Source organism: Vombatus ursinus, unplaced genomic scaffold (assembly GCF_900497805.2).
Source record: "Vombatus ursinus unplaced genomic scaffold, bare-nosed wombat genome assembly UNPS02014772.1, whole genome shotgun sequence".
NCBI lineage: Eukaryota > Metazoa > Chordata > Mammalia > Diprotodontia > Vombatidae > Vombatus > Vombatus ursinus.
The window spans coordinates 21865938-21893931 of NW_020954550.1; the positions used below are offsets into that span (position 1 = coordinate 21865938).

Sequence of the window (27994 nt, forward strand, 5' to 3'; positions counted from 1 at the left end):
CTGGTGCTAACAAAAAAGAATACTATTTGAAGACCATGTATTAATGCCTAGGATAATATTCTTTACACAAAAGACCAATAACAAATGCTAGTTACTTAAATTATCTCTCCTAAGGAAAAGCTTGTTTTCCCCTAAAAAGATATAGCAAATACAGTAAACAGCACTAAAACACGAGTTTGATTTTAAGTGGAATGAAGGAAAATGATAATTTTTATTATTCAAATAATAAATGTCCTAATGTTTTACCTGGGTCCTTCATAGCAAACATTTCATTTTTCTTGCCAAAAATAGCATTTATCAAGCCAAAACAAAAGGAACAACAAATAATTACTGCACCATGTCAAAAAGAAGACATCTTTTTGTGGTAATAATAGCCAGAAATTTAAAATATGAATTCATGATGAATGTTAATTTTCCAGGTGGAAATACGTTGCTAGAAAAACTAGCAAAGCATTTTGCTTCAAGAAAAACAGAACTCAAGACAAATTTTAATATGGTCATAACTTATGTAGACTATATGCCAAACTCAACAAATTTTTATAATAGTAAATAAATAAGTTTATATCTAGTGTTTCTGTGATTATCTCATTAGGAAAAGATCACTCCTAAATTTTTTTATTCATGAGGTATTATTCACAATAGTTTGCTGGGATTTAAGCTTATAAAATACAAATATTGATTACAAGCAGATGAACGCCATCTGAAAATGAAATCTTTACATAGTAAAGCAATTGCTAGATAAGTCTAAACATTTCTTAGTGTGCACATAAAATTGTTTTGCTAATAAACATTTCAATATTTCCAAAACAGTTATTCAATTAATGTGAGAGCGCCCTCTAGATGCAGAAAGACCTTCCTTTGTCCTAGCAAATCATTCTCCTAAGTTACTCTGGCCCAAAATAATTCATCAGCTGGACCTGGTCACCAACATTCTGGTTATATAATTCTCCAAACTCAGCAAGAATGGTCCTCTGATAACAGATACAGTCTATTGCCAGGTTCCTACTCATTGTCTTTCTCTCCTGCCAAAATCTGTCCTGAGTTTACACAGACTCTGAGAATCCATGAGTAACTTCCCAGTAAAACATACATGCATTAAATAACAAATGAAAATAATAGGAACATGAAGGAAATATATAGTTCATATAATCCATGAACAATTTTGTTTAATATCACAAGGAGCATCAAAGTGGTTAGTAAGTTCTTATTACTATCTACAAATCAACAAGAGAAGAAGTAAAAATAGTTACTTTGAAAATATTACTTAATTACTTTGGAGCCCCCTATATAAATCTGATATAGGGATGTAGAGACTACAATTATAAAATGTCTCTGGGACTTTTAAAATAACGCTCTAGGAAAAACATGTCTTAAACTGAATGAATGAAAAAGCAATTATTAAGTGTTTGCTATGTGCAAAGCATTATCCTAAGAGAAAAGCAAGACAGTCCCCCCAGCTCTCAAGGAGCTCACATTGTAATGGAGGAGATAAAACACAAAAGTTTCAGCTGCAAGCTCAATGGAAAGGTCCCATGGTTCTTAGAATGCAGTGGCAAGGCAGATAGTAATGCATCTTCTTTTTATTTATTTAGTTATTTTTAACATGTGTTTTTAAAACTTTGGGTTACAAATTTTCTCCCTTCCTCCCTTCCCACCCACCCTCACTGAAAAGGCAAGCATCTCGGTACAGGTTATAGATGTGAAGTCATGCAAAACACTTTCATAGTAGTCCTGCTGTGAAAAACTAAGTATATTTCCCTTCATCCTATCCTACCCCACATTTATTCTACTCTCTCTTTTGACCCTGTCCCTCCTCAGAAGTGTTTGCTTCTGATTATCCCCTCCCCCAATTTGCCCTCCTCTCTATCAACCCCCTGCTCTCTTGTCCCCTTCCCCCCTTATTTTCCTGCAGGATAAGATAGATTTCCATACCCCATTGTGTATGTTATTCCCTCCTTAAGCCAAATCCTATGAGAATGAGATTCACTCATTCCCTCTCACCTTCCCCCATTTCCCCTCCACTGTAAAAGCTTTTTCTTGTCTGTTTCATGTGAGATAATTTACCCTATTCTACCTCTCCCTTTCTGCTTCTCCAAGTATAATCCTCTCTCACCCCTTAATTTTATTTTCCAAATATCACCCCTTCATCTTCAACTCACCCTGTGCCCTCTACCTATCTATACATACTTATAATTTTTTCCCTCCCACTACCATAATACTGCAAAGGACTCATGAGTTACAAATATCATCTTTCCCTGCAGGAATGTAAACAGTTCAACCTTAATAAGTCTCTTTTGATTTCTCTTTCCTATTTACCTCTTCCATGTTTGATTTGAGTCCTGTATTTGAAGGTCAAATTTTATATTCAGCTCTGGTCTTTTCCACAGGAATGCTTAAAGTCCCCTATTTCATTGAATGACCATTTTTTAGCCTGAAGGATTATACTCAGTTTTGCTGGGTAGGTGATTCTAGGTTGTAGTCCTAACTCCTTTGCCCTCCAGAATATCATACTCCATGCCCTCTGGACCCTTAAGGTAGAAACTGCTAAATATGGTGTTATCTTGATTGTGTTTCCACAGTACTTGAATTGTTTCCTTCTGGCTGCTTGCAGTATCTTCTTCTTGACCTGGGAATTCTGGAATTTGGCTACAACATTCCTAGGAGTTTTCCTTTGGGGATCTCTTTCAGGAGGTGATCGGTGGATTCTTTCAATTTCTATTACGCCCTCTGGTTCTAAAATATTAGGGCAGTTTTCCTTGATAACTTCTTGAAAGATGATGTCTAGGCTCTTTTTTTGATCATGGCTTTCAGATAGTCCAATAATTTTTAAGTTCTCTCTCCTGGATCTATTTTCCAGGTCAGTTGTTTTTCCAATGAGATATTTGACATTCTCTTCTATTTTTTCATTCCTTTGGATTAGTGTTACAGTGCCTTGATTTCTCAAATTGTCCCTAGTTTCCAATTTCTCCATTCTCATTTTAAGGAAGTATTTTCTTTGGTAAGCTTTTGGACTTCCTTTTCCATCTGGCCAATTTGCTTTTTTAGGGCATTCTTCTCCTCTTTGGTTTTTTGGACTTCTTTTGCCATTTGGGTTAGGCTATTTTTTAAGGTGTTAATTTTCTTCAGTATTTTTTTGGGTGTCCTTTAGCATCACTCTCAGTTTTTCCTCTACTTCTCTCACTTGCTTCTCAAAATCTTTTTTGAGCTCTTCCATGGCCTGGGACCAATTCATATTTTTCTTGGAGGCTTTGGATGTAGGAGTTTTGGCTTTGTTGTCTTCTTCTGGTTTTATGTTTTGATCTTCTTTGTCATCAAAATAAGATAATATAGTCTGACTCTTTTTGCGCTGCTTGCTCATGATCTCAGCCGATTACTTGAGTTACAGACTGTGTTAAGGTAGGAGTCTGTTTCCAGTGTGGAGAATGTACTGTCCCAAGTTTCAGGGGTTTTGTGCAACTGTTTTCGGAGATAATTCTAGGGACCAGTAAATTTTCAGTTCTTCCAAGGTGCTATGATCAAGGGCGAGGTGTTTACTCCTTTCCTGTCCTGTGCTCTGGTCTATGAGCACTCTTTTCTGTCTCGGAACTGTGAAGATGGTTTCCTCTCCACTGCCACTACAAGCTCCACCGCGCCATTGCTCCTCCTTGCCCCAGGACCTCCACCCAGAACTGTGACCCAGATCCAAGTAGGGCAAAGCAAGAGAATCCTGCACCAGCAGAGAGATCCCTGCAATCCCCCTCTGATCAGCCACTAGATTCCCCCTCAGTCTGTGGGCTGGAAGCTCAGGAAGCAGCCGGTGCCCGAAAGAATGGGGCTGGGATCCTGTGCTCCTCTCTCACCACTGCAGTTACAGACTTTTCCTACTAACCTTCTAAGTTGTCTTTGGCGTTTGTGGGTTAAGTCTGGAAACGCCACAGCTGCCTGCGATTCAGTCCTCTGAGGCCTGCTCAGGTTCGATGCAGCCTGTGCACCCATGCCAAACTGCGTTCCTCTGCCAGCCTGGTGCGACTTACCTTTCTGATCAACCATCCAGGCTGTCTTTGGCTGGAAATTTGTTTCACTCTGTCTTTTTGTGGGTTCTGCTGCTTCAGAATTTGTTTAGAGCCATTTTTTATAGGTATTTGGAGGGGTTTGGGGGAGAGCTCAAGAAAGTCACTGCTTTTACTCTGCCATCTTGGCTCCACCCCCAATGCATCTTCTTTAATGTCATTTCTACTGATAAAATAAATCATAACCATTTCTGATAATGAAACAACTGATAGTGCTGAAGACCTTGTTAAGTCTTCAGTGGCTGCGGCTTCAGCACCCCCAGGAGTACTGACCAGGTTTCATTTTCATAGTAGTTGCTTCCCCTGATCATGGCTGTGGACATGGAAGTAGCACTGGTGGTCTGGGGGTTCTGCCACTCTTGGGGTCCTTGAGCTTACCTGGTTGATGGTGACAGTTGGTTAGTAGTTGGTATCAATGGGGGCTCTCCATGGTGAATGCCTCCCTAAATGAGGCTGCAGAGCGAGTGCTCTTGGAGTCAGTTATTCCCAAGAAGAGGTGGTATGGTGGCGGTACACTGACTTTCCTGACATTATACTGCTTCCTGAGACTCCCTCAAGGGGCCTCGTTTTTTCAGCCAGGCTGTCTGCTTGTCTTGCAGATGTCAGTCAGTGTGGATGACTGGCCCTCCCAACAGGAGGTGCTTGCTAAAAACTGCACTGCGGCAGTGTGTAACCTACAGGCTGTCCAGTGTAGCTCCACAGACATTAAAATTATGAAGTGTGTCCTTCTGCAATTCTAGCACACAATTTGGAAAACCACACATATTTTCACAAATCTGCACTCTGAAATGAAATGATGCTTCATTAAACAGTATTGTGAGGGAGAAGAGATTATGGATAAGTTTTAAGTTTGGTACACTGCAATATTCGATCTTCCTTTTAAATTGTGTACCATGTTAAATTAAGCACCATGAATTAAAAGCCTATCCCCTATAAAGTAGAATAACTTTTCATTCTATAACAATAATGATAATTTATGCTCACTTAGCAAGTCTATACACCCCAACACTGCATTCTGAAAAATTCTACTACCACAAAATCTTTGGATTAAGATTTTAAACTAGTTTCTGAAATGAACAAAAAATCTGCGAGAGACAATTATCTCCAAACTTCAAAAGAAAAAAATAAGCTTACCAAATAAAAATAAAATGAAATAAAACCAAACCAAAACCCTCTACCACACCTGTATTATTTTGCTTCCTGATTGTAAAGCACTAAAGGCAAAATTACTTTAAAATATTTCCACAAGGTATCTGCAAATAAAAGCTGGCTAGGAGCAGCTAGATGGCGCAGTGGATAGAGCACCGGCCTTGGAGTTGAGAGGACCTGAGTTCAAATCCGGACTCAGACCAAACACTTGACACTTACTAGCTGTGTGACCCTGGGCAAGTTGCTTAACCCCAATTACCTAAAAATAAAAAAAAAAGACTATATTTGGTATTAATTTCATAAAAAAAAAAAGCAGCTAGCTACATCTCATCTCTGATGCAAAACTGATCAAAGTGTATTGTACCTCCCATCAAAAATAAGAGTTAATATTCCTTTTCAGCAAAATTGTCTATTATGTATGGACAAATTAAGGAACAGATGGAAATAAGTTATCTTGTCCATAACAGTAGAAGACATTAGATATCACACTTTTCTACTGTGCACAAAATAATTTAGCACTTGTCACAGAAGTAAAAACTATTTCAAATAAACCGAAAGATGACAATTAATTGCAAATTTCAGTAATTTGTCTCCTGAAAAGTTTATGTCACAGAAGTGAAAACAAACTGTATTATATACTGCTACTATTTCAACAGAGTTTGAACGTTTTAAAGGGGAAAAAATAATGCAATAATTTCCTATGTGGAAAAGCATGATGAGGAGGAAAGAGCACTGGAAAAGCAACCAATATTTCTGGGTCTGCTACCAGCCAGTTGTATAACTTTTGGTTATCTCCCTCCTTTTGTGTTTTGTAAAGAAGTGAGGTGCTAAATGTGAGAATATAAATTACTTGGGGAAGAATTTTCTCTGTAAGACAAAACTACTGGGAAAACTATAAAGTACTTTAGCAGAAATTAGGTTTACACTAACATTATATAATATATGCTATAATAAGTTCAAAATGGATAGGCAAATTGAATACACAGACCACAACACTGAAAAACAGGAAAGAATGAGATCAGGTAATACTCACAGTTATGATTAGGGGAGTATTCTTAACACAAACAAGAGTTAGAGGCAATCAAAAAAGATGAAGTAAATAATTACGATTATATAAAACTGAAAAGCTTTTGCATGAACAGAATTAATAAAGATGTGATAAGATGGAATAACATTTACTGGTAAAGATATGTTCATAAACAATCTTGGAAAAGGGCCATATATTCAAGACACACAAAGTTAACATAAACACCAAGAGCCATTCATGAATAGATAAGTAGTTAAAGGATATAAAAAATTCTTAAAGGAAGAATTGCAAACTATTAATAAGTAATAATAGTACAAATAGCTACAAACCACTAAGAAAAACAAATCAAAATAACTAAGTTTTCACTTCACATCCAGCAAATTGTCAAAAATGACAAAAGATGGAAAACAGTTGACATAAAAGAAGCAGTAGGAAAACAGGCAAGCAATACAAAATAGATGACCACTGACTGAGGAATGGGAAAAGAAACTGTGGCATATGAATGTAGTGGATTATTACCAAACCATGAGAAATTACAAATATAACCATCAAGAGTACAATATACACAATGACTGGAGCAATATAAACAGAAAGAAAAAAGGGAAACAACACTTTGTGATTCTAGTAATTGCTACTGACCATGGGAAAAGAGTTGGAAAAAGTACACCTCCCTTCCCTTTTTTTGTTTTAAATAGAGATAGGGTACTACTAGAGTGAAGCACTGCATAAAGCAGACATGTATAATGTGCTGGTTGGTTAATTTTTTTTTTCCTTTCTCTCTTTTCAAGTCTTTATTACAAAAGGTGGTTTGCTGGGGAGGGGAGGAATTTGGAAAGAAAAGTGATAAAATAAAAGATGTCAAAAAATTAGAAAAAATTCAGAAGACAGGAAATGTGAGAAGAGGAATTATATTCATCCTGACCACCTCACATGCTGACTATCAGCAGCAAGGTTGCTGTAAGGATCAAATGAAAGAATTCATCAAAAGGAGGTAAAGTATTTGCACTTCATAGATCTTAAATAACTCCTTAAATGATGGTATTACTGTTAATAATGTATATAAAACAAATTTTAAAACAATCAAGCATCATGTAAACGTAAAGTATTATTTATTTAAAGGTTTTTTTTTTTACTAGAAAAATGGTAACAAATATTTCACATACTCTTAGGAGTGTGGTAAGATGACATCAATCACGAATGAAGATGCAATTGAAAATGTGATATTAATTCCTTATCCAATGCAAACTGCTTTAACATTTCAAAATCTATTCAAATATTAGCAGGTCAAATACCTGTCTCAAATCTTAATTATCAGGAACCAGCTCGAGTTATAGTAGAAACTCTGATCAACGTAGTGACCAACCACAATACCAGAGGACTGATGAAGAAGTATGCTGCCCACTTCCTGATAGAGGGGACGGATTCAAAATGCTAGAGAAGATACATTTTGGACATGGCCAACAGGATAATCTGTTTTGACTATATGTATTTGTAATAAAGAGGTTTTTTTTTTTCCCCATTCCATGAGAAGGGAGGTGGAATAGAGGTTTATAAACTAAAATTTCATCAACTTTTTTTTTTTCCAAAGAAAGGAATTACAAAGAAAACAAACAGATAAACATCAAATTTCAGTATAATCACTCTTAGGACACAACATTAATTTCTACTTTATATATGAATATTAAAAAATGTTTCATTCCTAAAATATCACAAAGACTTAAAAGATGATTAGGACCACATATTCTTCCTTTTTTCCACAACTCAAAAGAATAAGAAAGTTTAGACAAGAATTCAGGCTTCTCAATGATTTCTCTTGGCCTATGTTTTCTCTAGCATCCACAACATATTCCAGTTCTAATTTTCACCTGGAAATTCAGTGAAAATCATTCAAATATTCTATATATTGAAGGGAAAAAGTAATTTTTAATAGAAATAAAAAATTCCACAAAGTTTTACAATTTTTTGCAAGACAACAAAAAGTTTGTATGGCCACAAAATTCAATAAGGTAAAAAAAAAATCCCCTACATTAAAATTTTCAACAATATATTTCTTCTAAAAATATTAGTTATTGATCAGAATTTTAAAACTGAGACCATGAGAATCTTATCCCAGAAATATCTGATTGGTCACTTATACACCTATTTTCCTAATCAAAGGTAATCATTTTACCTTAACATTTGATTTCTTGGAGAAATTCACCACTACTCCCCAACCAAAATCATCCCCTTCATTCTTCACCTGAGAAGAAAGAAAGTTAGTTTATGAGAATAACTTTTATAAAAGCTTACACAACTCTATTACCTTTAGTATACTTTAGTTTATATATCGTGGATGTCAAACATGCAGATATTTGATAAAAAAGACTTGCTTTGTCCCCATTGACCCATTTTCCTTTTTATTCTAGTTAAATATATTTTGTTTCTGCAAAAACCTTTCAATTTCATGTAAATAAAATTATTTTTTCTCCTGTAATTGATTTTCTCACTTTTCTAGTTAAGAATTCAGCCCATAACAACAGCTATGAAAGCTTACCTTATCTTCCTTCTAATTTTTAATAATATAATCTTTAATATTCAGATCCCCTATCACATGAACTTATTGTCCCATATGGTGAAACAGTTTGATAAGAACCTAATCTCTGTCAGATGTTTTCCAGTTTTTCCAGTGATTCTTATCTAAGGGGGAATTCTTTCCTGTGAAATTTGTCTTTAGGGATTTACTGAACACTGAAGTACTGAGTTCAATTATTTTTGATTCTTCTTTGTCTAGTCAGTTCCATTTTTCAATCCTGTATTTTTTTTAGAAAGCCAATACTGAGGGAAAGATTGAAAATAAGTGAAAGAGTAGGGATGACAGAGGAGACAATCTCTTGGAGGAGATGGAATGGAACTGGGTCACCTGAAAAAATAGAGAGCTTAACCTTGATATGGAATAAGGTCATTTCATCATGTGAAACAGGGGTGAAGGAGAGAGTGGCAGAAGGCACTTGAGTGATAGGAGATGAGGAACAAGAAAGGTGTTCGCAGTGAATGGCCTCAATTTTTTTTGTACAATATGAGGGAAAATTCTTACCTGAGAGTAGGGGGAGCCATAAAAGGTTTGAGGAGGGATGAAAAGATTTGGAAGTGCTGATGTAGTGAGAAGGACAGTGAATTGATAAGGGAGAAATAGCAGGATTGTTTAGCAGCAGTGAGGGCCCAGGTAAAGTTATGTAACATAAATCTGTAGTGGACCCAGTCAGGGTTGTGTAATTTTCTCCACCTTTGTTCAATAGCGTGGGTGTAGGCATGAAGGTGACAAATGGTGGCAGTGATCTAAGGCTTGGCCGGATGTAATCAGTGATATAAGGGGACAAGGGATTCAAGAGAAGAGGACAATGTAGAGCTAGAATGGTTAGCCAAGGAGTCAAAGTGGGGAGAAGAGGAGAGAGTGGCTAATGCCAGCGAGATGGCCTGGGAGAGAATTGAAAGGTCAAGGATCTAAAGGTCATGGTGAGGATGAAGAGTAGAGCTACATGAAAAGATGAAAAGCTAATAGATTATGATTGGGTAAGTTGATTTCAGAATTCTCGTACATGGGGATACATCTGTGAATGATGGCAAGATCGAGGAAATGACCATCCATAAGTGTGGCTGAGGTGGGATGCAGGAATAGCTCATGGAAGATTAAGTTGAAAAACTGAGTGGTTAGGATATTTGAAGAATGGAGTTTACTGAATAGGCCAAGGGGGGATGGGAGGGAAGACAGGTCAGACCAGCACTTTTGGAAGACAACTTGACAGGTAAGTGGAAGATGTATTGCAGTGGGGAGAGAAATGTAAACTAACCAGCAGAATACTGAAATAGTCCTGGCATGAGGTGATAAGGATTTGTATCAGGTAAAATTAGAGGAGAGAAGGGGTCATATATGAGAAAAATCGACAGGTCTTGGAAGAAGAAAGGAAGAAAAGGAAGAGGAGAAGGAAAGGGGGAGGTAGAGGGACAAAGAGTCAAGGATAATACCTAGGTTCTGAGCCTGGGTTACTGGGAGGATGGTGGTACCCTTAAAAGCAATAAGCAAGTCCAAAGGGGGGAGGGTTTAGAGGGAAAGATAAGGAATTCAGTTTTAGACATGTTGAGTTTAAGATGCCTACAGGACATCCAATTCAAGATATCCAATAGGCAGGTAGAAATGTCAGACTAGAGGTCAGCAGAGATGTTAGGGCTGGATAAGTAGATATGAAAATTATCAACATGGAGATGATAACTGAATCCATGACAGGTGATTTCACCAAGTGAAATAGTATTAAGAGAGAATAGGACCCAGGACAGAACTCTGTGAGATACCCATGGTTAGCAAATGAGACTGAGAAGGAGACATCAAATAGGCCGGAGGAGAACCAGGAGAGAAGAAAGTCAAGAAAGTCTAGAGAGAAGAGAGTATCAAGAAGAAGGTGACTGACAGTATCAAAGGCTGCAGAGAGGTCAAGAAGGATGAGGATGCAGAAAGGACCATTAGATCCGGCCTTCCAGAAATCGTCACTAACTTTAGAGAGAGCAGTTTCAGTTGAGTGATGAAGTCAGAAGCCAGGCTGTAGAAAGTTAAGAAGAGAGAGAGAGAGAAAAAGAAGTGGAAACAGGCTGACATGTTAAATAACCAGGCCAGGGTCACACCACTAGTATCAGAGGCAAGATTTGAATTCAAGTCTTCTGAAAGCTATTCCAACACTCTATCCCCTATGCTACCTAGCTAGTATTGATTGTTTTGTAAAAGTTTGATAGAATCCTCCCATATACAGCAAAATATTCATAGTAGCACTTTTTTGTAAGAGCAAAAGACTGGAAACAATGTGGATTCCACTAACTGCAGAATGGTTAAACAAACTGTGGTATGTGATGGGCTATTACTGTATTGTAAGAAATGATGAATATGACAAATATAGAAAAGCATGGAAAACCTCACATGAAAGGAGGCAAAATGAAGTTGGCATGAAAGAAAACAATACACACAATAACTAACAATTTAAATGGAAAGAACAACAATAACAATAAATTGAAATAGAATGCTATAAAATTATAACCAAGTTTGGCCTCAACAAAGAGGCATGAGAAGACACCCCCCTACCCTACTTCTTTGCTGAGGTGGGGGACTAGATTGCATAACACTGCATTTAAAATCAGACTTTTTTTTTGACACGTAGAATAGTTCTGCTGAACTTCAATCCCTTTCCTCCCTTTTTTATTATAAAGTACAGGTCTCTGGATTGAAGGGGGAAGAATACATTAGAACAAGTATATAATATGAAAACCAAAGTTACCAATTAAAATTATTATTTTCTAAATTAAAGGCATGTGTTTCTACTTATACTTACTAAAAGTATAGGGGATTAATAGGCAAGAGTCCTATTTTTGCCTTTATCAAATGGGTACCAAAAAATTGTTTATCTTATAATATGGAGCATAATTTTTATTTACAAAGAAAATCTGCGAAGTGGAGCAATTAAGATAGCTTACCTTTACCAATCGTCCTGGCTGCAAAAATGGCAAACAGTATTTTGGCTTGTGAATATATTCTTCAATCTCTTTAGCCAGTTTGGCAAGCTGTTGCCTTATTTTGTAGTAGATGACTACACTTTCTTCATTGGGAATTGCTATTGCATTATACTGTGCTTCTAGTTTCTTTACCTCTGTAAATTAGAATATGTACTATGTGAAAAAATGTGAGTGGGAAAACCACATAAGACACATCACTCAATTCAACAAATTACAATGGGCAAATACCACATGTAAGGTATCAAGCTAGGTATTTGGAATACAAAAACATAAAATAAAACAATCACTGGGATAGACTTTACATTGGAGGTTGGGAAGACATTGGTATGTATAATATCAAGTAATCTGAGGAAAGGTAATAATACCTTGGGAAGAATTAGTGGATGCTTTAGAGTGGAGGAAATTACTGAACTGCCTCTTGAAATCAATTTACTATTTATGCTTGAAGTCAACTTATAATTTATGTTTTTGGAAGTAAGAGAACAGAAATTAACAAACCTATACTCTTATCACCCCACATCTTTAATATCTACCTCTCTAACTCCTTGGAAAAGAAGTACTCTGCTCAAAGTACAACTCATATCGCATTGATTCTGTGCCTTAGGGACATGACAATGGGCAGCAGTTGCATGTGGCCCAGGTATGCCTTACTTTATGCCAACAGCAAGAAGCCCTCAGTCTTCAGGGTAGATCATATCCTTGGTTCAATGTCATTTTGTCTCCCCCAAAGAGAAAAGATGAGTTACACAGTTTAAAGATAATTTTCCCTTGGTCAGCTGAAGGGAAGGTGGGTGGAGGTAGGGTGGAGAGAAAATCTCCCCATTAAAGGCAAAGTCTTGACAAAAAAGACAAATGAAAAGCTGCCACAATGCTTAAGCCCATTTACTCTGGAAAGGTTCCCCATCCCCACTTCCCCTACTACAAACTAAGAGGTCCCTAGTGATCTGCTAACAGGGCCAGAAAAGGAAACCCCAAGGTGTAATGAATACAATACTAGTTTTGAAGTCATGAAAAGCTGTATTTAAATTCATCTTAAAAGCTGTGTAACCCTTACTCATTAAATCACTTAACCTCTCTGGGTCTTGATTTTCTCATTTGGAAAATGGGATATATACAATACCTATCTCACAAAGCTGTTCTTCCTTTTTTCCAACACCTAATAATCTAAGACTGGGAAGGTGCTTTGTTAAGACAGTTTTACTGAACATTTTACATTACTGCCACCATTATTGTCCACCAACCTCTTGATCCTCCTCCTTAGAACCCATTATAAAAAATCACTATGCCTTATATTTTAAACTGTTACCAATTCCTGCTAGTTTTTGCCTTTGCAGGTTAAAAGACTAATTTAACACATCTTTTTCGACACTGCTCTCTCAGAGAGCATCAATTGGTTTTTTACTGGAGTCATTATTTGGCACTTGAAATCTCATTAATATTCATATGAAAGTTTTACTCAAAAACTATCACCTTGCTTTTGGTTGATTGAATAACTTGGTTTGTTGTTTTTCCTGTAATAGAAGGAACACAGAATGCCTAAGTTTAAGTTTAGGCTCTGCTACTTACTATTTATGTGAATGGTCAAATGACTTCACCTTGACAGCCCTCATCTATACAAAGAGGGTATGACTGCTAGGATCCCTTCTGGCTCTAAATGGCATGAGCTTATGAATCTTATCAAGTGTGTGACAAAGGCACTGTCTTGCTTGCTTGTATTTGTATCCCTAGCACTTAGCACTGTGTGTGGGACCCTGCTCTAAATAAGGGCCTCTAGGAGTAATCCTATTCAACTTTTTTTTTTTTTACTCTGGAATAGCTGTGTCTGATGGCTTCAAAATGTCAAAAGGAATAATTCTGGTCCTTTTAAAGAAATAGATATTAAAATGGAAGAATGATTAGTCTACTTCAGGAGTTAATGAGTACTGAAACAATTAGAAGTCATAGTAATTTTACTTTCCTGCATTTTCCCTAATATCTCACCAATAGCTAAAACCTAAGGGTATACAACAGGTTCATAATCTTTTTTGTGTCATGGACATCCTTTCCTTTAAGTGTATCTGTTTCACTAAACTTATGAATCCTTTCTCAGGATAAAATAAAAAACCATGGGGTTACAACCAAACCAATTAATTGAAATAGTTACCAAAATATTAAAAAAAAAAACCCCACCAAATTTATAGACCCCACTGAAATCTGTCCACAACCGCCCTGGGCCTGGTTAAGAACTCCTGATATAGAGGAAAGTGAGGTAATAAGGGTAGTCTGTTGTACTGATCCTTAATGCACTTATCCCCATCTATACTCTCATATTTGTTTAATTTCAGACTCCAGAAAAATGGGTGGAATTAATCTTCTTTCTATGATTCTTTTTTAAAGGAGGAAATAAAATCATTTATTTATTTACCTTTTTGGTCAGCACCTCATTTGTTATTAGACAATATTAACCTACTGAGTTAATAAATAATGAAAAAATGTATTACTACAGGATTTGTCTCCTTTTTGGTATCTGACAGATTCTGGCTATATGGGATCCAGATTCGGGAAAAAACATCAGACTAAAAATTAACCTTGAAAGCACTATGGGGTTCCTTTTGAAATGCTATTCTTAGGGGAGAAAGAATAATAACTATCCTGTAACATATCAAATTATTACTGTGCAACTATTTTTGTTTTATTTCTTAGTTTTACTAGAGTGCTTCTGAGAAAATATAGCAATGAAACTACACAGAAAGCTTCTTTTATCAAGTTACCTTAGATTTAAAAAGCCAACAACAACAAAACAAACACTCCCAAAACTTAACGCATTAGAAAAAGGAGAATTGTAAATGCAACCAAACAATAGACATCTTACTGTATGGTCCTAAATATAAATTTAGTTTTATGAAAAGAAAATTATTTCATACTTACTCTCTACTACTCCTGGAATAGCTCTATAATGCTGAAATTGGTAAAAAGATTTTTCTAACATATACTCAGGGTTAATTTCTTCTACACGCAGCAAATTCAGAACCATGTTGTAGGTCAAGTGAAAAGCACTATTGAGAGGATCAGCTGAGCCCTAATAGAGAAGGACAAATAAATCCAGTCAGTTTCAAAAATAAAATTATAGTAACATTTTCAGCCAATCACTGACAGAAAAACTGAACGTTTTACATGTACACCAAATTATATTATATAATCCGATAGTGTTTTCTTTTACATGAAAACTATATAGGTGGGGCATTAATCTTTTCATTAATACTTTCATATATATGTAATCGCTGTGATCTGGAAACTCTCTTCACAAAGGTACAAATGGTCCTCACATTTGGATTATTACCATTATTTACTAGCTGACTTCCTAACTCCAATGTTCTTTCCACATAATATACCTGCTGATCATAGACAGAATTTTTTTGTTTAAATTTCCACATTAGTCATGTTGTGAAAGAAAACAAACAAAAGGTAAATTTTTGTACATATGGGTCCTTTTTTTTTTTTTAAATCCCTTTGGGATACAGATCTAGTAGTGGTTTTTATTGCTTAAAGGGTAGGATATGCATGGTTTCATAGTTCTCTGGGCACAGCTCCAAATTGCCTACTCAATGCATCAGTATCTCAATTTTCCCATATCCACTCCAACATTTGCCATTTTCCTTTTTTATCATATTAACCAATTTGACAGGTGTGGGGTGGTAGCTCAGAGTTGTTTTAACTTGATAGCATTTCGTTTTAAAGCAAATAAAGATGAATGACTTTTATTCTCTCTGTGCTATAACCACCTGGACCATTCACACTTATGTCGGACTTAATGCTTTATACATAAAAGGCTTTCTTTACAATATCACTAATAGTCAAAACAAAGGTCAGAGTAGTTAAGTGATTTGCCCATGCTCACATCTTTAGGAACTGACTAAGCCAATATTCATTCATACCTAAGTCTCATGATTGTAAGCCCTATGATAACACCATTACTTGGGTGTCCTCTGTTCAGTGTGTACAGGACATGTTAGGCCCATTTTACTGGACTTGAAAGCACAATTTTACTTTTAAAGAATAATTACAAAGGTTCATCTTGCAATGCTCTTGCGTGTTATCATCTGTAAGGACTAATGGGCCTTTTCATCCACCCTATGGCTACATCCTCTAGTAAATGCTGTCTATCTCTATGAGAATGGGAGCTGCTTGAAAGTAGGTGATTTCTCTATTTTCTATTTGTATCCCCAGGGCTTAGCACAGTGCTTTACACATAGTATGAGTTTAATAAAACCTTTTTATTTCATTCACACATTACTTTAGCATGGAGGGGATCCCAAGTTCTTAAGAATATACCAGTAGAAAACAAGCTGTGACACATTCTACCAATGAACAAACATTTATTAAGCAGCTACTATATATATGCCAGTACTACACTAGGTGCCGAGGGAACAACAAAATAAAAACAAAAATAAATTCCTGTTCTCAAAAAGCTTACACTCGGTGGAGGAAGCGAAGAGTTGCAATCTATAGCAGTGCAAGTAGTACTGGCACTGACAAAATGACCTCTCTCTGAAGTAAAGAGCATTATATATTTTGCTGCTGGTAAAATCTAGGATCTGACCAAAGGATAACATTTTTTCTACTAGAAAACAAAATCTATTTTACAATCTGCTTCATGACATGGTTTTCAGGAACATCTTGTGGTAAAAAGTAATAACTGTCTAAGTTACTGTTTTTAAATATTGCCTTACTTAAAAAACTCAATGGCATAAAAAGCAAAAGTACAGTAAATTAATTTATAAATAATTTTCAAAAAAGACTGATCTATGTAAATTTAATATACATTTTAAAAACTGTACACGAGAAAATAGGCACATACACTACTGATGGAGCTGTGAATTGGTCTAACCATTCTGAAAAACAAATTGGGTCAATGCTCCAAAGGGCAATGAAAAGTGCATATCCCCTTTGACATAGCAATATCAATTCTAGGCATATAATCTGAAGCAGCCTCACCCTTTTGACCTAGTGATATCACTTCTAGGCATATACTCTTAAGAGGGCAAAGACTGATGAAAAGAACCATGTATACAAAAATACCAGCACTTTTTCTTTTAACAAAAAATTGGAAATAAAATGGGTGCCAATCAATTGAAGATTAATTGAACACGTTATTCAGTTGAAATATAAGAACATTATGGAATAGTATGGCACCCTAATAATGAAAATGAAACTTGGGAAGACAAAAGACTTGTATGAACTGATGGACTGAAGTGAGCAGAATTAGTAGAAGAATTGACACAATGAGTACAATAATTAGGTAAATGAAAACAGCTTTATGGCAAAGAACTGGAACTGAGGGGATGCCCACCAATTGGAGAATGGCCGAACAAGTTGTGGCATACAAATATGATGATATACTCTTCTGCTGTAAAAAATGATGAAGGTGATGGTTTCAGAGCCAGCTGGGAAGACTTATATGAGCTGATTTGGAATGAAGTGAGCAAAACTAGGAAAACATTGTACAAAGTTAACAGCAATAGATGGGTCTTCTATATAGAAGGTGTGAGTGAGGCCAACCTTCCCTGCGGTGTTTGCAAAGCCAAATGAATGTCTAAGAGGTAGATTTATAGTGTACCAAATACCAGGAGACATTTTTGAGCACAGAAACAAGTCTGTGAACATTCTTACCTAATAACTCCATCCACTAATCCTCTTGACAAAACATAACGAGAAAATATTTTAAGTTGGCAGTTCAGTTGATGTTTATACCTGTTTCCTCGTTTTTACAAATGGAACTCAAACAGCACAGTAAAAACAAAGTATGTGCTTGATAAAGCTGGTACACTTCACCAGGAATATTTGAAGTTCAAATGCAACTGGCTTTCAAAGAATATATCAAAAAAACATTTTTGCATCAACAAACATTAATATACAATTACCTTTAGTAGCTGTTTTCCTACAGTTGGGCTCATTTTTTCATCCACCATAAGAATGACTATTCCTCTTTCATCCATACCTCTTCTTCCAGCTCGACCAGACATTTGAATATATTCACCAGACGAAATCTAAATGAATTTTTAAAAATTCCTATTAGAACAGAAATGGCAAAAAAGGTTTTCCAACATTTTTGTTCTGTGATTAACAGAAATTATACTCTTAAGAAGAGAATCAGCATGTTTTAGGATGACCACAAAGTAAGTTGTCCAAGGTTTCAGAAATAATCAATCAAGGAACATTTATTAAGTGGCTACTAAGGGCCAATCACTGTGCTAGGTGCTGGGAATACCAAGATAAAAATAAAGCAATTCCTGTTTTCAAGGACCTTCCATTCTATCAGAATAAAATCTACTCAAGTATAGAGCATAAAAGTGCAGTTGCTCAAAGTGGTAAGGAGAAAACTACTGTATGTAAGTTGCCTCTAAAATGATGTGTTTAACATTAGGCCAAATATTATTCACATTTTAAAATATACCATAGCTAAAAGAAAACATTAGCTAATTTATTAGCATACAAACACCAATTCCCTCACCAGTTAACTTTTATGTAGGTAGAATGTCACTGAATCCTACAATACCAGACCTGCAACAGTATCTAATCAGAAATCATCTGATCCGATCCTCTCACTGTACAAATGAGGAGGGTGAAGCCCACAGAGGTAAAACAGTATGTCAAACTCAAATAGAAAGTGATCCTTGAATGGATCCCTGACAATGATGTGAAAAACCACAAATTTACATTATCTATTATGTATTTCATTTTTATTCATTTTTGTTAAACATTCCCCCATTCCATTTCAATCTGGTTTCTAGGGCCCTCAGTTTGACTGCAGCAGAGTTAAGACTTCAAACCTAAAACAAAGTTCTCTGACACCTATGTCCAGCATTCTTTCAATTCTCATTATGTGAAAAAAAGACTTATCATAGGTTTCAAAAAGATAAACAGAAAATAAATGAAGTATTTAAAATAAACTCAATGCTGTTTTATTATTAAGGATATATTAATTCAGCATGGCACAGTGGCAAATGAGCCAACTTAAAGCCAGAAGAATTGGCTTCCGGCCCTGACGCCGGCTGGGCATATCACTCAGGACAACTCTGCAAGATGCGTGTTTGGAGAGAAGGTGCTGATGGGGCTTTGGCAGGGGGAGTTTTCTAATTCCTAGCCCATCTAGTCCTATATGAATTCAGTGTTGGAGGTGAGGGAGGGTAACATTTATAACAAAGTCAACATACTTAAAATTTGTTTCTCCATATTCTTTGCCTGTAACACTTCAAAAACTGAACTTAGATACCACTGAATATAAAGAATTTTTACATTTAATTGAATTTTATCAAAAAGTGAGTAAAGTACAGCAAGCAATATATACTATTCACTAGCAACTACGTCTTCCCATCTAATTCCTATTATGATAAATAAGATTGGCCTCACACTTCTCTACTAGTGGTAGAGATGTTGGAGACTAGCAGTGTAGGATGTCGCCATACTTGTTTTGTTGGTTGGTTTTCACTTGACATATTTTCTTTGTTATAAGGTTCTATGGTGTTAGAGAGGGAAGGCATATCAGGAGATGACATAATTATAGCACAAAGACAAAAGGCAGTAAAAAGTATTTTTTTAGGGTTTAAATATTGAAAATGGATTTAATGTTGGGTCTTTGGATCTTTCATTACTCACCAGTTGCCATGTGGGGGAACATTTAACTTCTTTATCATCACACTTAAAAGACTTACTAGAACAACTCTAGGCAGCTGGAGTCTAACAACTCCCCCAACTCAGGTAAATTTTGTTGTGCCTTAGGGGCTACTCTGATTAAGGTTTCCAAAAGTACTGTTCTCATAATCACCAGGCCTCAGTAAAATGGTAAGCCCTCATTTAAAACTGAAAATATCCACAAGAAAAAATGAAAACATAGACATAAGCGTAGCACATGATATCACTTACTATGGAATAAACTGCTTCAAAATAATCACAGTATTTTAATTTGTTTTTATTGAACATGACACAAAACTATCAGATAAAAAATGGAAATTAATTCAACATGTTCTCTTCTAATATTACTTACCCATCGAAAATCTTTCCCATCAAATTTACGGGCATTTGTAAACAACACAGTCCTGGCCGGCATGTTAATTCCCATAGCAAAAGTTTCTGTTGCAAATAAGGCCTAATTAAAGGAAAAATACATAAATGAACACCCTTTCTTTTTGAACTACAAATGCTCTAATATGTAAACCTCCTTTTTACATTAAATAAAGGAGAAATAAGGGGTTTCTAAGATTTGTTAAAAAACCTGAAGACATGTTATCAAACTGTTTTAACTTAGTGTGATACCCTCAGGGAATATGTAAACCATACATAAAATCATTGCTCAATAAAATCAGTTACTTAACCAAAGCAAAATGACTAAAAGAGTTAAAGTATGTAATCAAATCTTGTTAGAAATATACTTCTAAAAAAAGACAGTAATGGTTTAGAGAATTTTTTAAGTCAAGACAATTTAGAAAATAGTTCACAGCATTTCACGGAATAAGTATTTTTCTAGAATTTTGTGGGCCAATTTTTATATCTTAAGGGCCTCATACCTATGGGGGAAAAAAACAGAATGCTCAATCCTCAATTCAAAAGAACTACAGATTTACAAAGAACACTCTATTCTCATCTGTCAGTACTCAATAAAGACTTAAGAGAAATGAATCAAGCTTCTATAAACATAAAAAAAAACCTAAGCAGAGATAAGAGTGTTTCATTAACACATTTGTTTTTGTAGTAACACCATGTAAATTCTGACTAAGCATGGCACTATACCTTTTTAATGTTCACCAGACTACATAGGTTATTTTTAACTTAATTTAAAAAAAAAGATTATTTAAATATATGTGCTCTTATCAGAATCAACCAATAAACTGTTATTGCATAAAGTGATATTAATAAGCAGAATTCACTCTATACATTATCAGAAAAGCTATTCAGTATAATGAAGCTCAAATTAAGAAAAAGGTATACATCATACAATATTTAGAATCAGTTGAATGAAACAGGGTATAGTAATAACCTGCTTTATGCAAAGCAAGAGGACATTAACGATGCCTCCAATACAAACACATCTTTGAGGCTCTTACATCATAGGGTCATAGATCTAGAACCAGAAGGGGCAGTCGAAATTATTTGGTCCAAACCTCTCATTTTAAAGTTGAGGAAACTGTTTTGCACCGACGCCATCACCTATCAGAAGGTGTGTAACAGGATGTTACACATTCTGCAATTATAGTTTGTCATTAACATTGATCAGAGTGAGTAAGTTTTTCAAATGTATTTATCTTTACACTGCTGTCATTGTAAGAACTATTCTGTTGCTGTTTTGGATCAGATTTCGGACACTCCCTCAGTTTCTGATTCTTTGCCCAGAGGAGTTCTTATACATATATTTGTACATATTGGCCCTTTTCCTCTTTTTTTGATCCCTCTGGGGTAGAAACATAGTAGGGGTATTGCAGAGTCAAAGGATATGTGTGGTTTAGTGACTTTTGAGACAAGTTCTAAACTGTTTTCCAATACGGCCGTACCAATTTACAGCTCCACCAATAGTGCAATTGGGGATGTGGGGTGTGGGGGTGTGGGTGTGTGTGTGTGTGTGGGTGTGTGTGTCTTGCCAGTCTGACGGATGTGAAGTAGAATCTCAGAGATGTTTGAATTTGTTTTTCTCAAAATATTAGTAATTTGGAGCATTTTTTTTTCACAGTTATCATTAACTTTGATTTTTTTTTTTTTACTGAAAACTGCCTCTTTAAATTCACTGTCCCTTTAACCAATTAGAAAATGCTTCTTGTTTTTATAAATTTGAATCAGTTCTTATCTATGTTGTCCAAAGGAATTTCTCTCCTACATTTTGAATTCGAATGTAATAGCTGCTGAAGCCCCAGTAATCAGAAGGTTAGTTTTGGTGAAGAACCCTGACATAATAGATTTAGAGCTGGAAGTAACCTTGGGAACCATCAAGTCCAAGCCTTTCATTTTACATATAAGGAGAATGAGGTCCAAACAGGTGAAGTAACTTGCCCAAGGTCACACAGGCAATAAATGACAAGGCAGCACCTGCTTCCTTTTATAAGAAATGGAGGGAGATACCAATCAAAGGGTAAGGAGCCCTGGTGTCGAGACACACTGAGATGAATTAGTTTGATAAGGAAGATTTTCTCCCAACATAAGGATGAGATTACCTGTGCTGAATAAATGGAAATTCAGTTGAACACCAGCCCTAATACCAAGAGGAGAGGCAGACCATCTTTCCTTCTCTGTTGCATGATTCCCTGCTACTTTCTGAGACTTAGGATTTAGGCCTGTATTATTCAGCTAAAGTAGGGGTTAAATAAACTTCTATGGACTAACCTGGAAACCTAAACATTTATAATATGGCTTACATTGAAAGATATCTTGTGCTCTATTAAAAAGACATGCGTAGAACTGATGCTGAGTGAAGTGAGCAGAACCAGGAGAACATTGTACACAGTAACAGCCACCTTGTGTGATGACTAACTTCGATAGACTCATCTCTTCTTAACAATACAAAGATCCAAGACAACTTCAAAGGACTCATGATGGAAAATAGTGTCTACACCCAGAAAAAGAACTATGGAGTCTGAATGTAGATAAAAGTATATTATTTGCTCTCTCTTTTTTTGTCTGCTGCTTCTTTCTCGTGGTTTCTCCCATTGGTTCTAATTCTTCTTTATAACATGACTAATGTGAAAATAGGTTTAATATGAATGTATACGCAGAGCCTATATCAAATTGCACACTGTCTTAGGGTGGGGTGGGGGAGAGGGGGAGAAAATCTGGACCTCAAAATCTTATAGAAGTGAATGTTGAAAACTAAAAATAAACAAATTAAAAAAAAAAGAGTAGACACTTCAAATTATAGCAATAACTTACTTCAGTATAATCCCTTCTTGGTAATTAATATTCATCTTCATTATATCACTTAATCCTCACAACAACTCTGTGAGGTAGAACTCAGAGTTATTATTTCCATTTTACATATAGGACAAGTAAGATTTAGAGTGGTATGGTAACATTCTAGTTAACAAAGTTATCATGGGAACAAATCAGGACTTAAATCTGGGTAGGTCTTGTGGTAGTAAACTCTATTCCCACTATGCTAAGACTTTACATACAATTACACACACATATATACACACCCTATTTAAACATCATTTTCCTGTAAACTGTAACTTCTTGGCTAACTGAATAATCAATATGATGGAGAAACTGAATCCAAAGAATAAAGGGATGCTCCAGAAGACTTAAGTATACTCTTAATATCTTCAATAAAATGGCCACATGCTACTATTCAGCTATGCTGAGCCAACTGTTGAGGGCCATTCTTTCATTGTCAAATGATTTGGAATAATGTCAGCTGTATTTCCCTTGGTGAGAAATTAAAAGCTGCTGTGTTTCTTTCCCCTTTCCAAAGGCACTCCCTTTGAAGTCACTAGGTGTTCTGCACAAAGAGGGAAGGAAATACAAAGGGAAAATTAGTTTAAAAAAAAAAAAAAGATGTGTAAAACAAAATTTAAAAACAAAACAAAAAACAACAACCTGTTTGCAAGCCAGGGGGTGGGGAGCTACCAGTACTTCATAAATTTATAATATCATCCAATGTCTTACACTCCATAACTAAGGAGGTAACAGATTTTCTTTCCACTGACTTCCTCTACTTTTTGTCCCTAATGTTCCATCAGCTGCTCTGCTTGGTTTCCACTCCATGACCAAGAACCTCCTCCAGGATGAGCCTGTCACCATAAAGAGTGAGTCAACTTTGATCCTCAGCATCCTCAGCTACCTCTCCCCTGAAGGGCAGAGCAATGAACTTCTCCCAAAACTTCCCTTTGGAGTGGGTTCAAAATGTTCCAATGAATTCTTCATTTTCCAATAGCTGCTCTGCTGAATATCATGACCCTGCCCAGATAACCTGGGGGTAGACTGAGGGAGGGGGTGTCGCCCTTCTCCCTGCATTTCAGCTTTCTTTTGTGTACTGTCTTCCCCCATTAGACTGTAAGTTCCCAGAAGACAGGACTGTTCAGTACTTTTTATTATTTGTATCCCCAGTGCTTAGGACAGTGACTAATACTTAGTAAGTATTTAATAAATGTTTACTGACTACTGACTAAAAGACACAGGCAGCAACACAGGCACTGAAAACTCCTGACATTTACTGCATAACTCAGGAGAAGTTCCTATTCTTCCACCATAAACTTCAATTAAAAAAAAAAAAAAACTAAATCAGCTTCAAGGAAGAAGTGGGGGGAGAGGAAATGCTATGTTGCCTGATATGAATAGTGGCAAAGGCTTTATCTCTGGTCCTAATGTGGGATTCCTAAGCCAAGAAACTTTCTTACTTAGCTTATATTAAGTTCTATGGTTCAAGGACAGCAAAATAACAGAAAACACAGTGAGCTGCCCCCAAAAACCTCCAAACAGATTTAGAAAACATACCACACTGAATCCTAATGAAGAAATCCGAGAGAAAGTTAGAAGTCTCTAGACGTTGGGGACAGGGTATGGCCAGGAATGTGCTGCAGGGAGCCCTGTGCCAAGGCAACAAATGCTGGATGCATACTGGGGCACCCCTTGCAGAGAAAAGGATCAGATGCCAACAGGTAGTTTTGCTGCCTGTTTCTGGATATAGGTTAGATTGAGGAGGGTGCCTGAGACTAGGGTCATATGCTTAGGAAAGGGCTGGTCACAAGTACTGGGCTGTGTAGGAGAGAGGAGTAAGTTCAGAAGCAAACAGCAATGGTGTACCTTGGACCCAGGAATGTAATGAGGTCTCAGTTCCAACTTCTGCCCAAACTGAAACCTGTAAAGAATAGCCAGGGCAGGAATCCAAGACCAAAGGGAAGTTCCAAGGTTTTTGACTCTGAATCAGCAGTGCCGTGCAGCCTGCTGAGTTCAGCAGCACTTACTGTTGCTCATACTTAAACTCAAGTCAGAAACTAACAGAGTTTAGATAAAAGGGGCAGTAGTAAGTCTTTGCCCTGGATTAAATCATTCAGAGAGTACTGAAAGCCCATAGGTCCCCAGCCTGAGCTGTCTCTAAGACATTAGAATAATACAACACTTAATACTCTAAGAAAGAAGCAACAGTACCAGCTCAGACCTTTCCTCTAGAAGAGTACAGAGTCCCAGACCTAATATGACGTCTTAAGTCAGGAAGCAGACTGGAAAAATGGGCAAATAAAAAAAGAATTCCATCATAAAAAGTTATTATATCGACAGGGACGATAAAGATACAAACCCAGACGATAATGACTTTAAAGCATCTGCAAGTGAAGTCTCAAAAATCCAAATGAACAAACACAGCTTGGGGACAAACTCAACTAGAATTACTAAATGAAGCAAGTTTAATAAAAGAGTTAAAAATTATTATTATTTTTATAGATGAAAGAGCTAGAGGGAAAAATTGGAGGAAAAAAAAAAACCGAGATCTATGAAAGACAGACTTGGAAAGGCTTGGCTTAAGAGGTACAAATTCTGCCCAAGCAACAAACCCACTGAAAATTAAGATGGATCAAACATCAACCAATGAATCCATGAGGCCACAAGAAATACTGAAAAACAAAATCCAAAGACTGAAAACAAACAAACAAACAAACAAACAAACAAAAAAACCTTAAGAAAATGTTAGGTATCTCATAGAAAAACCAAGTGACTTGAAAAACAGATCAAGGAGAAAAAATTTAAGACTCATTGAACTCTCTGAAAGCCATGACCCAAAACATTTAAAGACTGTATTTCAAGAAATCTTAAAAGAAAACTGCATGGATCATTTAGCAAAAGAGGGCAAAGTGTAAATAGAAAGAATACATTGGTCACCTCCTTAAAGAAATCCCAAAATAAAAAAATTCCTAATCAAAATCTAGAGTTTCCACGTCAAAGAAAAAATCCTGTAAATATTCAGAAAAGAAAGAATTCAAGTACCGAGGAGCCATGGTCAGGAGCACACATGATTCAGCAGCAACCATTATAAAGCAGCATAGAACTTAGAATTTGATATTCCAGAAGGTAAAAGATATAGGCTTACAGCCAAGAATAACTTATGCAGCAAAACTGAGTATAACCTTTCAGGGGCAAAAAAGAACCTTAAATGAGAGGACCTCCAAACATCCTTATTAGAAAAAAAAAAAAAGCCCTAGCTGCGTAAAAACTTCTAAGTTCAAACAAAACAGGAGTGAAAAGAAACACAAAAAGGTAAACATGATCAATGACAAAGGACTAAACAAGGAAAAAATTGCTTACATTCCAATATGGAGAAGTGATGTATGTGTCCTTCTGACCTAGCATCATTAGGGGTCACAGAAGGAATCTATTTAGACAGAAGTCTGAGAGTTGTTCTGTTATACCATAAAAGAAGAATGAAAAGAGAAGGGAAGAGGAACATACTGCTGGGGAAGGTTAGGAAAAATTATCTCACATAACCAGGGTGAGTAAGGAGAAGTCCATTCAAATAAGGAAGAAGGAACGGGGAGAATGGTTGACAATTGGACCTCATTCTCATGTGAACTGGTCAAAGGAGGGAAGAAAACACAAACACACAAAAACACACACACACACACACACACCTCATTTCATTCAACAGAAAAAACAGGAAAGAGAAGGGGGGAACTGGAGGGAAGATAAATTAAAGGAGAGATTAATCATAAGCAAAACAAAGTCTAACTACAGATGCACAAAAATTTTTATAGCGCTTTTTTTGAGGTAGTCAAGAACTGGAATCTCAATGGGTGGCCATCAGTTGAGAAAAGGCTAAATAGCTTGTAGTATACAAATGTAATGGAGCACTGTCATACTGAAATGATGGAAAGGGAAGTTTCCGAGAAAGCGGAGGAAATTTGAATGAAATAATGCAGAGTGAAGTGAACATAATCAGAATAATTTGTACAATGACAACAATATCACAGAGACAAACAACTTTGAAAGTCTCCTTTCAAAGTGATCAGTGTAATGATGAACTAGGATGATGAAACAAGTTATGCACTCAGAGTACAGAATCTCTTTCTCTTTCATACACACTCCACACCCCCCTCTTCCTTTATACATGGCTAATGTGGAATTTTGTTCTGTTAAAAATAAATGTATTACAGGAGGTTCCCCCCCCCCCCATTCTAAATTAGGCAGTGGCCAGGAGGCAAGGGAGAGAGAGGACAGATTTTGAAAAAAATTGAATTTCTAACAAGTTCTATAGTTCTGCTTCTGTACTTCAACTGGCTATTTGTAAGTCAAATTCAAGCTCAATTTGCTAACTCTATGATCATTCTGACACAAGCTATATGACCCTACGCAAGTCACTTATCTTAGTTTCTTCAGATGTAAAATAGGGGGGAGGAGGAGCACTCAATGGACTCTTGTGCCCTTGCCAGCTCTAATCTTTTGATACTATAATTCAAAACCAATAAACTAAAAGGTGACGACTATTATTTTGGTCACCATATGTCATATTCCAGTAACTCCTACAGGAAATAGGCATTAATTTTTTTTTCTTTTGATCAGACACTCTTCACTTTAATCTGAAGGATCTGTCTTCCTCTTCTCAATCTACCAAGTAATTCTACTTCTAGCCTGATCTATAAAGTGAACTCTTTAAGAGATTATCTATCAATCTGAAATAACAATTCTTCTGCAGAATCAGTATTGCTTCAGTTAGTAAAGTGCTGTCTTCATCAAAATTGCTACTATAATAGGAGTTATGCTAGATATGAGCAAAAAAGACTAAAAAAATCCACGTATATGGAATTGAAAGCTCTCCGAGATTCTCAATTATCTAGCTAGCCATAAAGTAATAAAGGATTATACATGGAAAAAAAGGTACAGGCTAGTATAAAAAAACAAAAAACAAAAAAACAACTGGTGATGGCCTTTACTGTAATTTTCCAGAAGCTTCATCACGCATGATTTTTCATATTGCAATTAAACAATTATAATCATACCTTTATCAATCCTTCTGAAAATAGAATTTCTATGGTCTCTTTCAAAATAGGAAGCAAGCCACCATGGTGAATACCAATTCCTCTCTTCAAAAGAGGAAGCACATGCTCAACCTGTAAATAAAGAATAAAATTTTTAAATGGCAACTTTTTTCTTATATTTTACTTCCAATGTTTGGGTTATATTTTAACTGTTTTTAACGGATATGTAGACCACAAGCTAATTTATTCACATATTGGAATTAAGATGACAATCTTTTTGTATCTAAAAGTATTTGGTCCCTTTATGCAATAGC

The 27994-nt window shown here is 36.1% G+C and overlaps 1 protein-coding gene across 1 annotated transcript in view; it reads right to left on the reverse strand.

The window, feature by feature from the left end:
• The window catches only part of MTREX (Mtr4 exosome RNA helicase), an 85776-nt gene that overhangs the window by 32129 nt on the left and 25653 nt on the right, over positions 1–27994 (reverse strand). The window contains exons 13-18 of the mRNA XM_027863423.1: positions 27702–27812; positions 19781–19882; positions 17658–17783; positions 14665–14815; positions 11719–11891; positions 8396–8464 (exon numbers count right to left, since the gene is read on the reverse strand). Of these exons, the coding sequence (XP_027719224.1) occupies positions 8396–8464; positions 11719–11891; positions 14665–14815; positions 17658–17783; positions 19781–19882; positions 27702–27812 (732 nt within the window). The remainder of the gene's footprint in view (positions 1–8395; positions 8465–11718; positions 11892–14664; positions 14816–17657; positions 17784–19780; positions 19883–27701; positions 27813–27994) is intronic.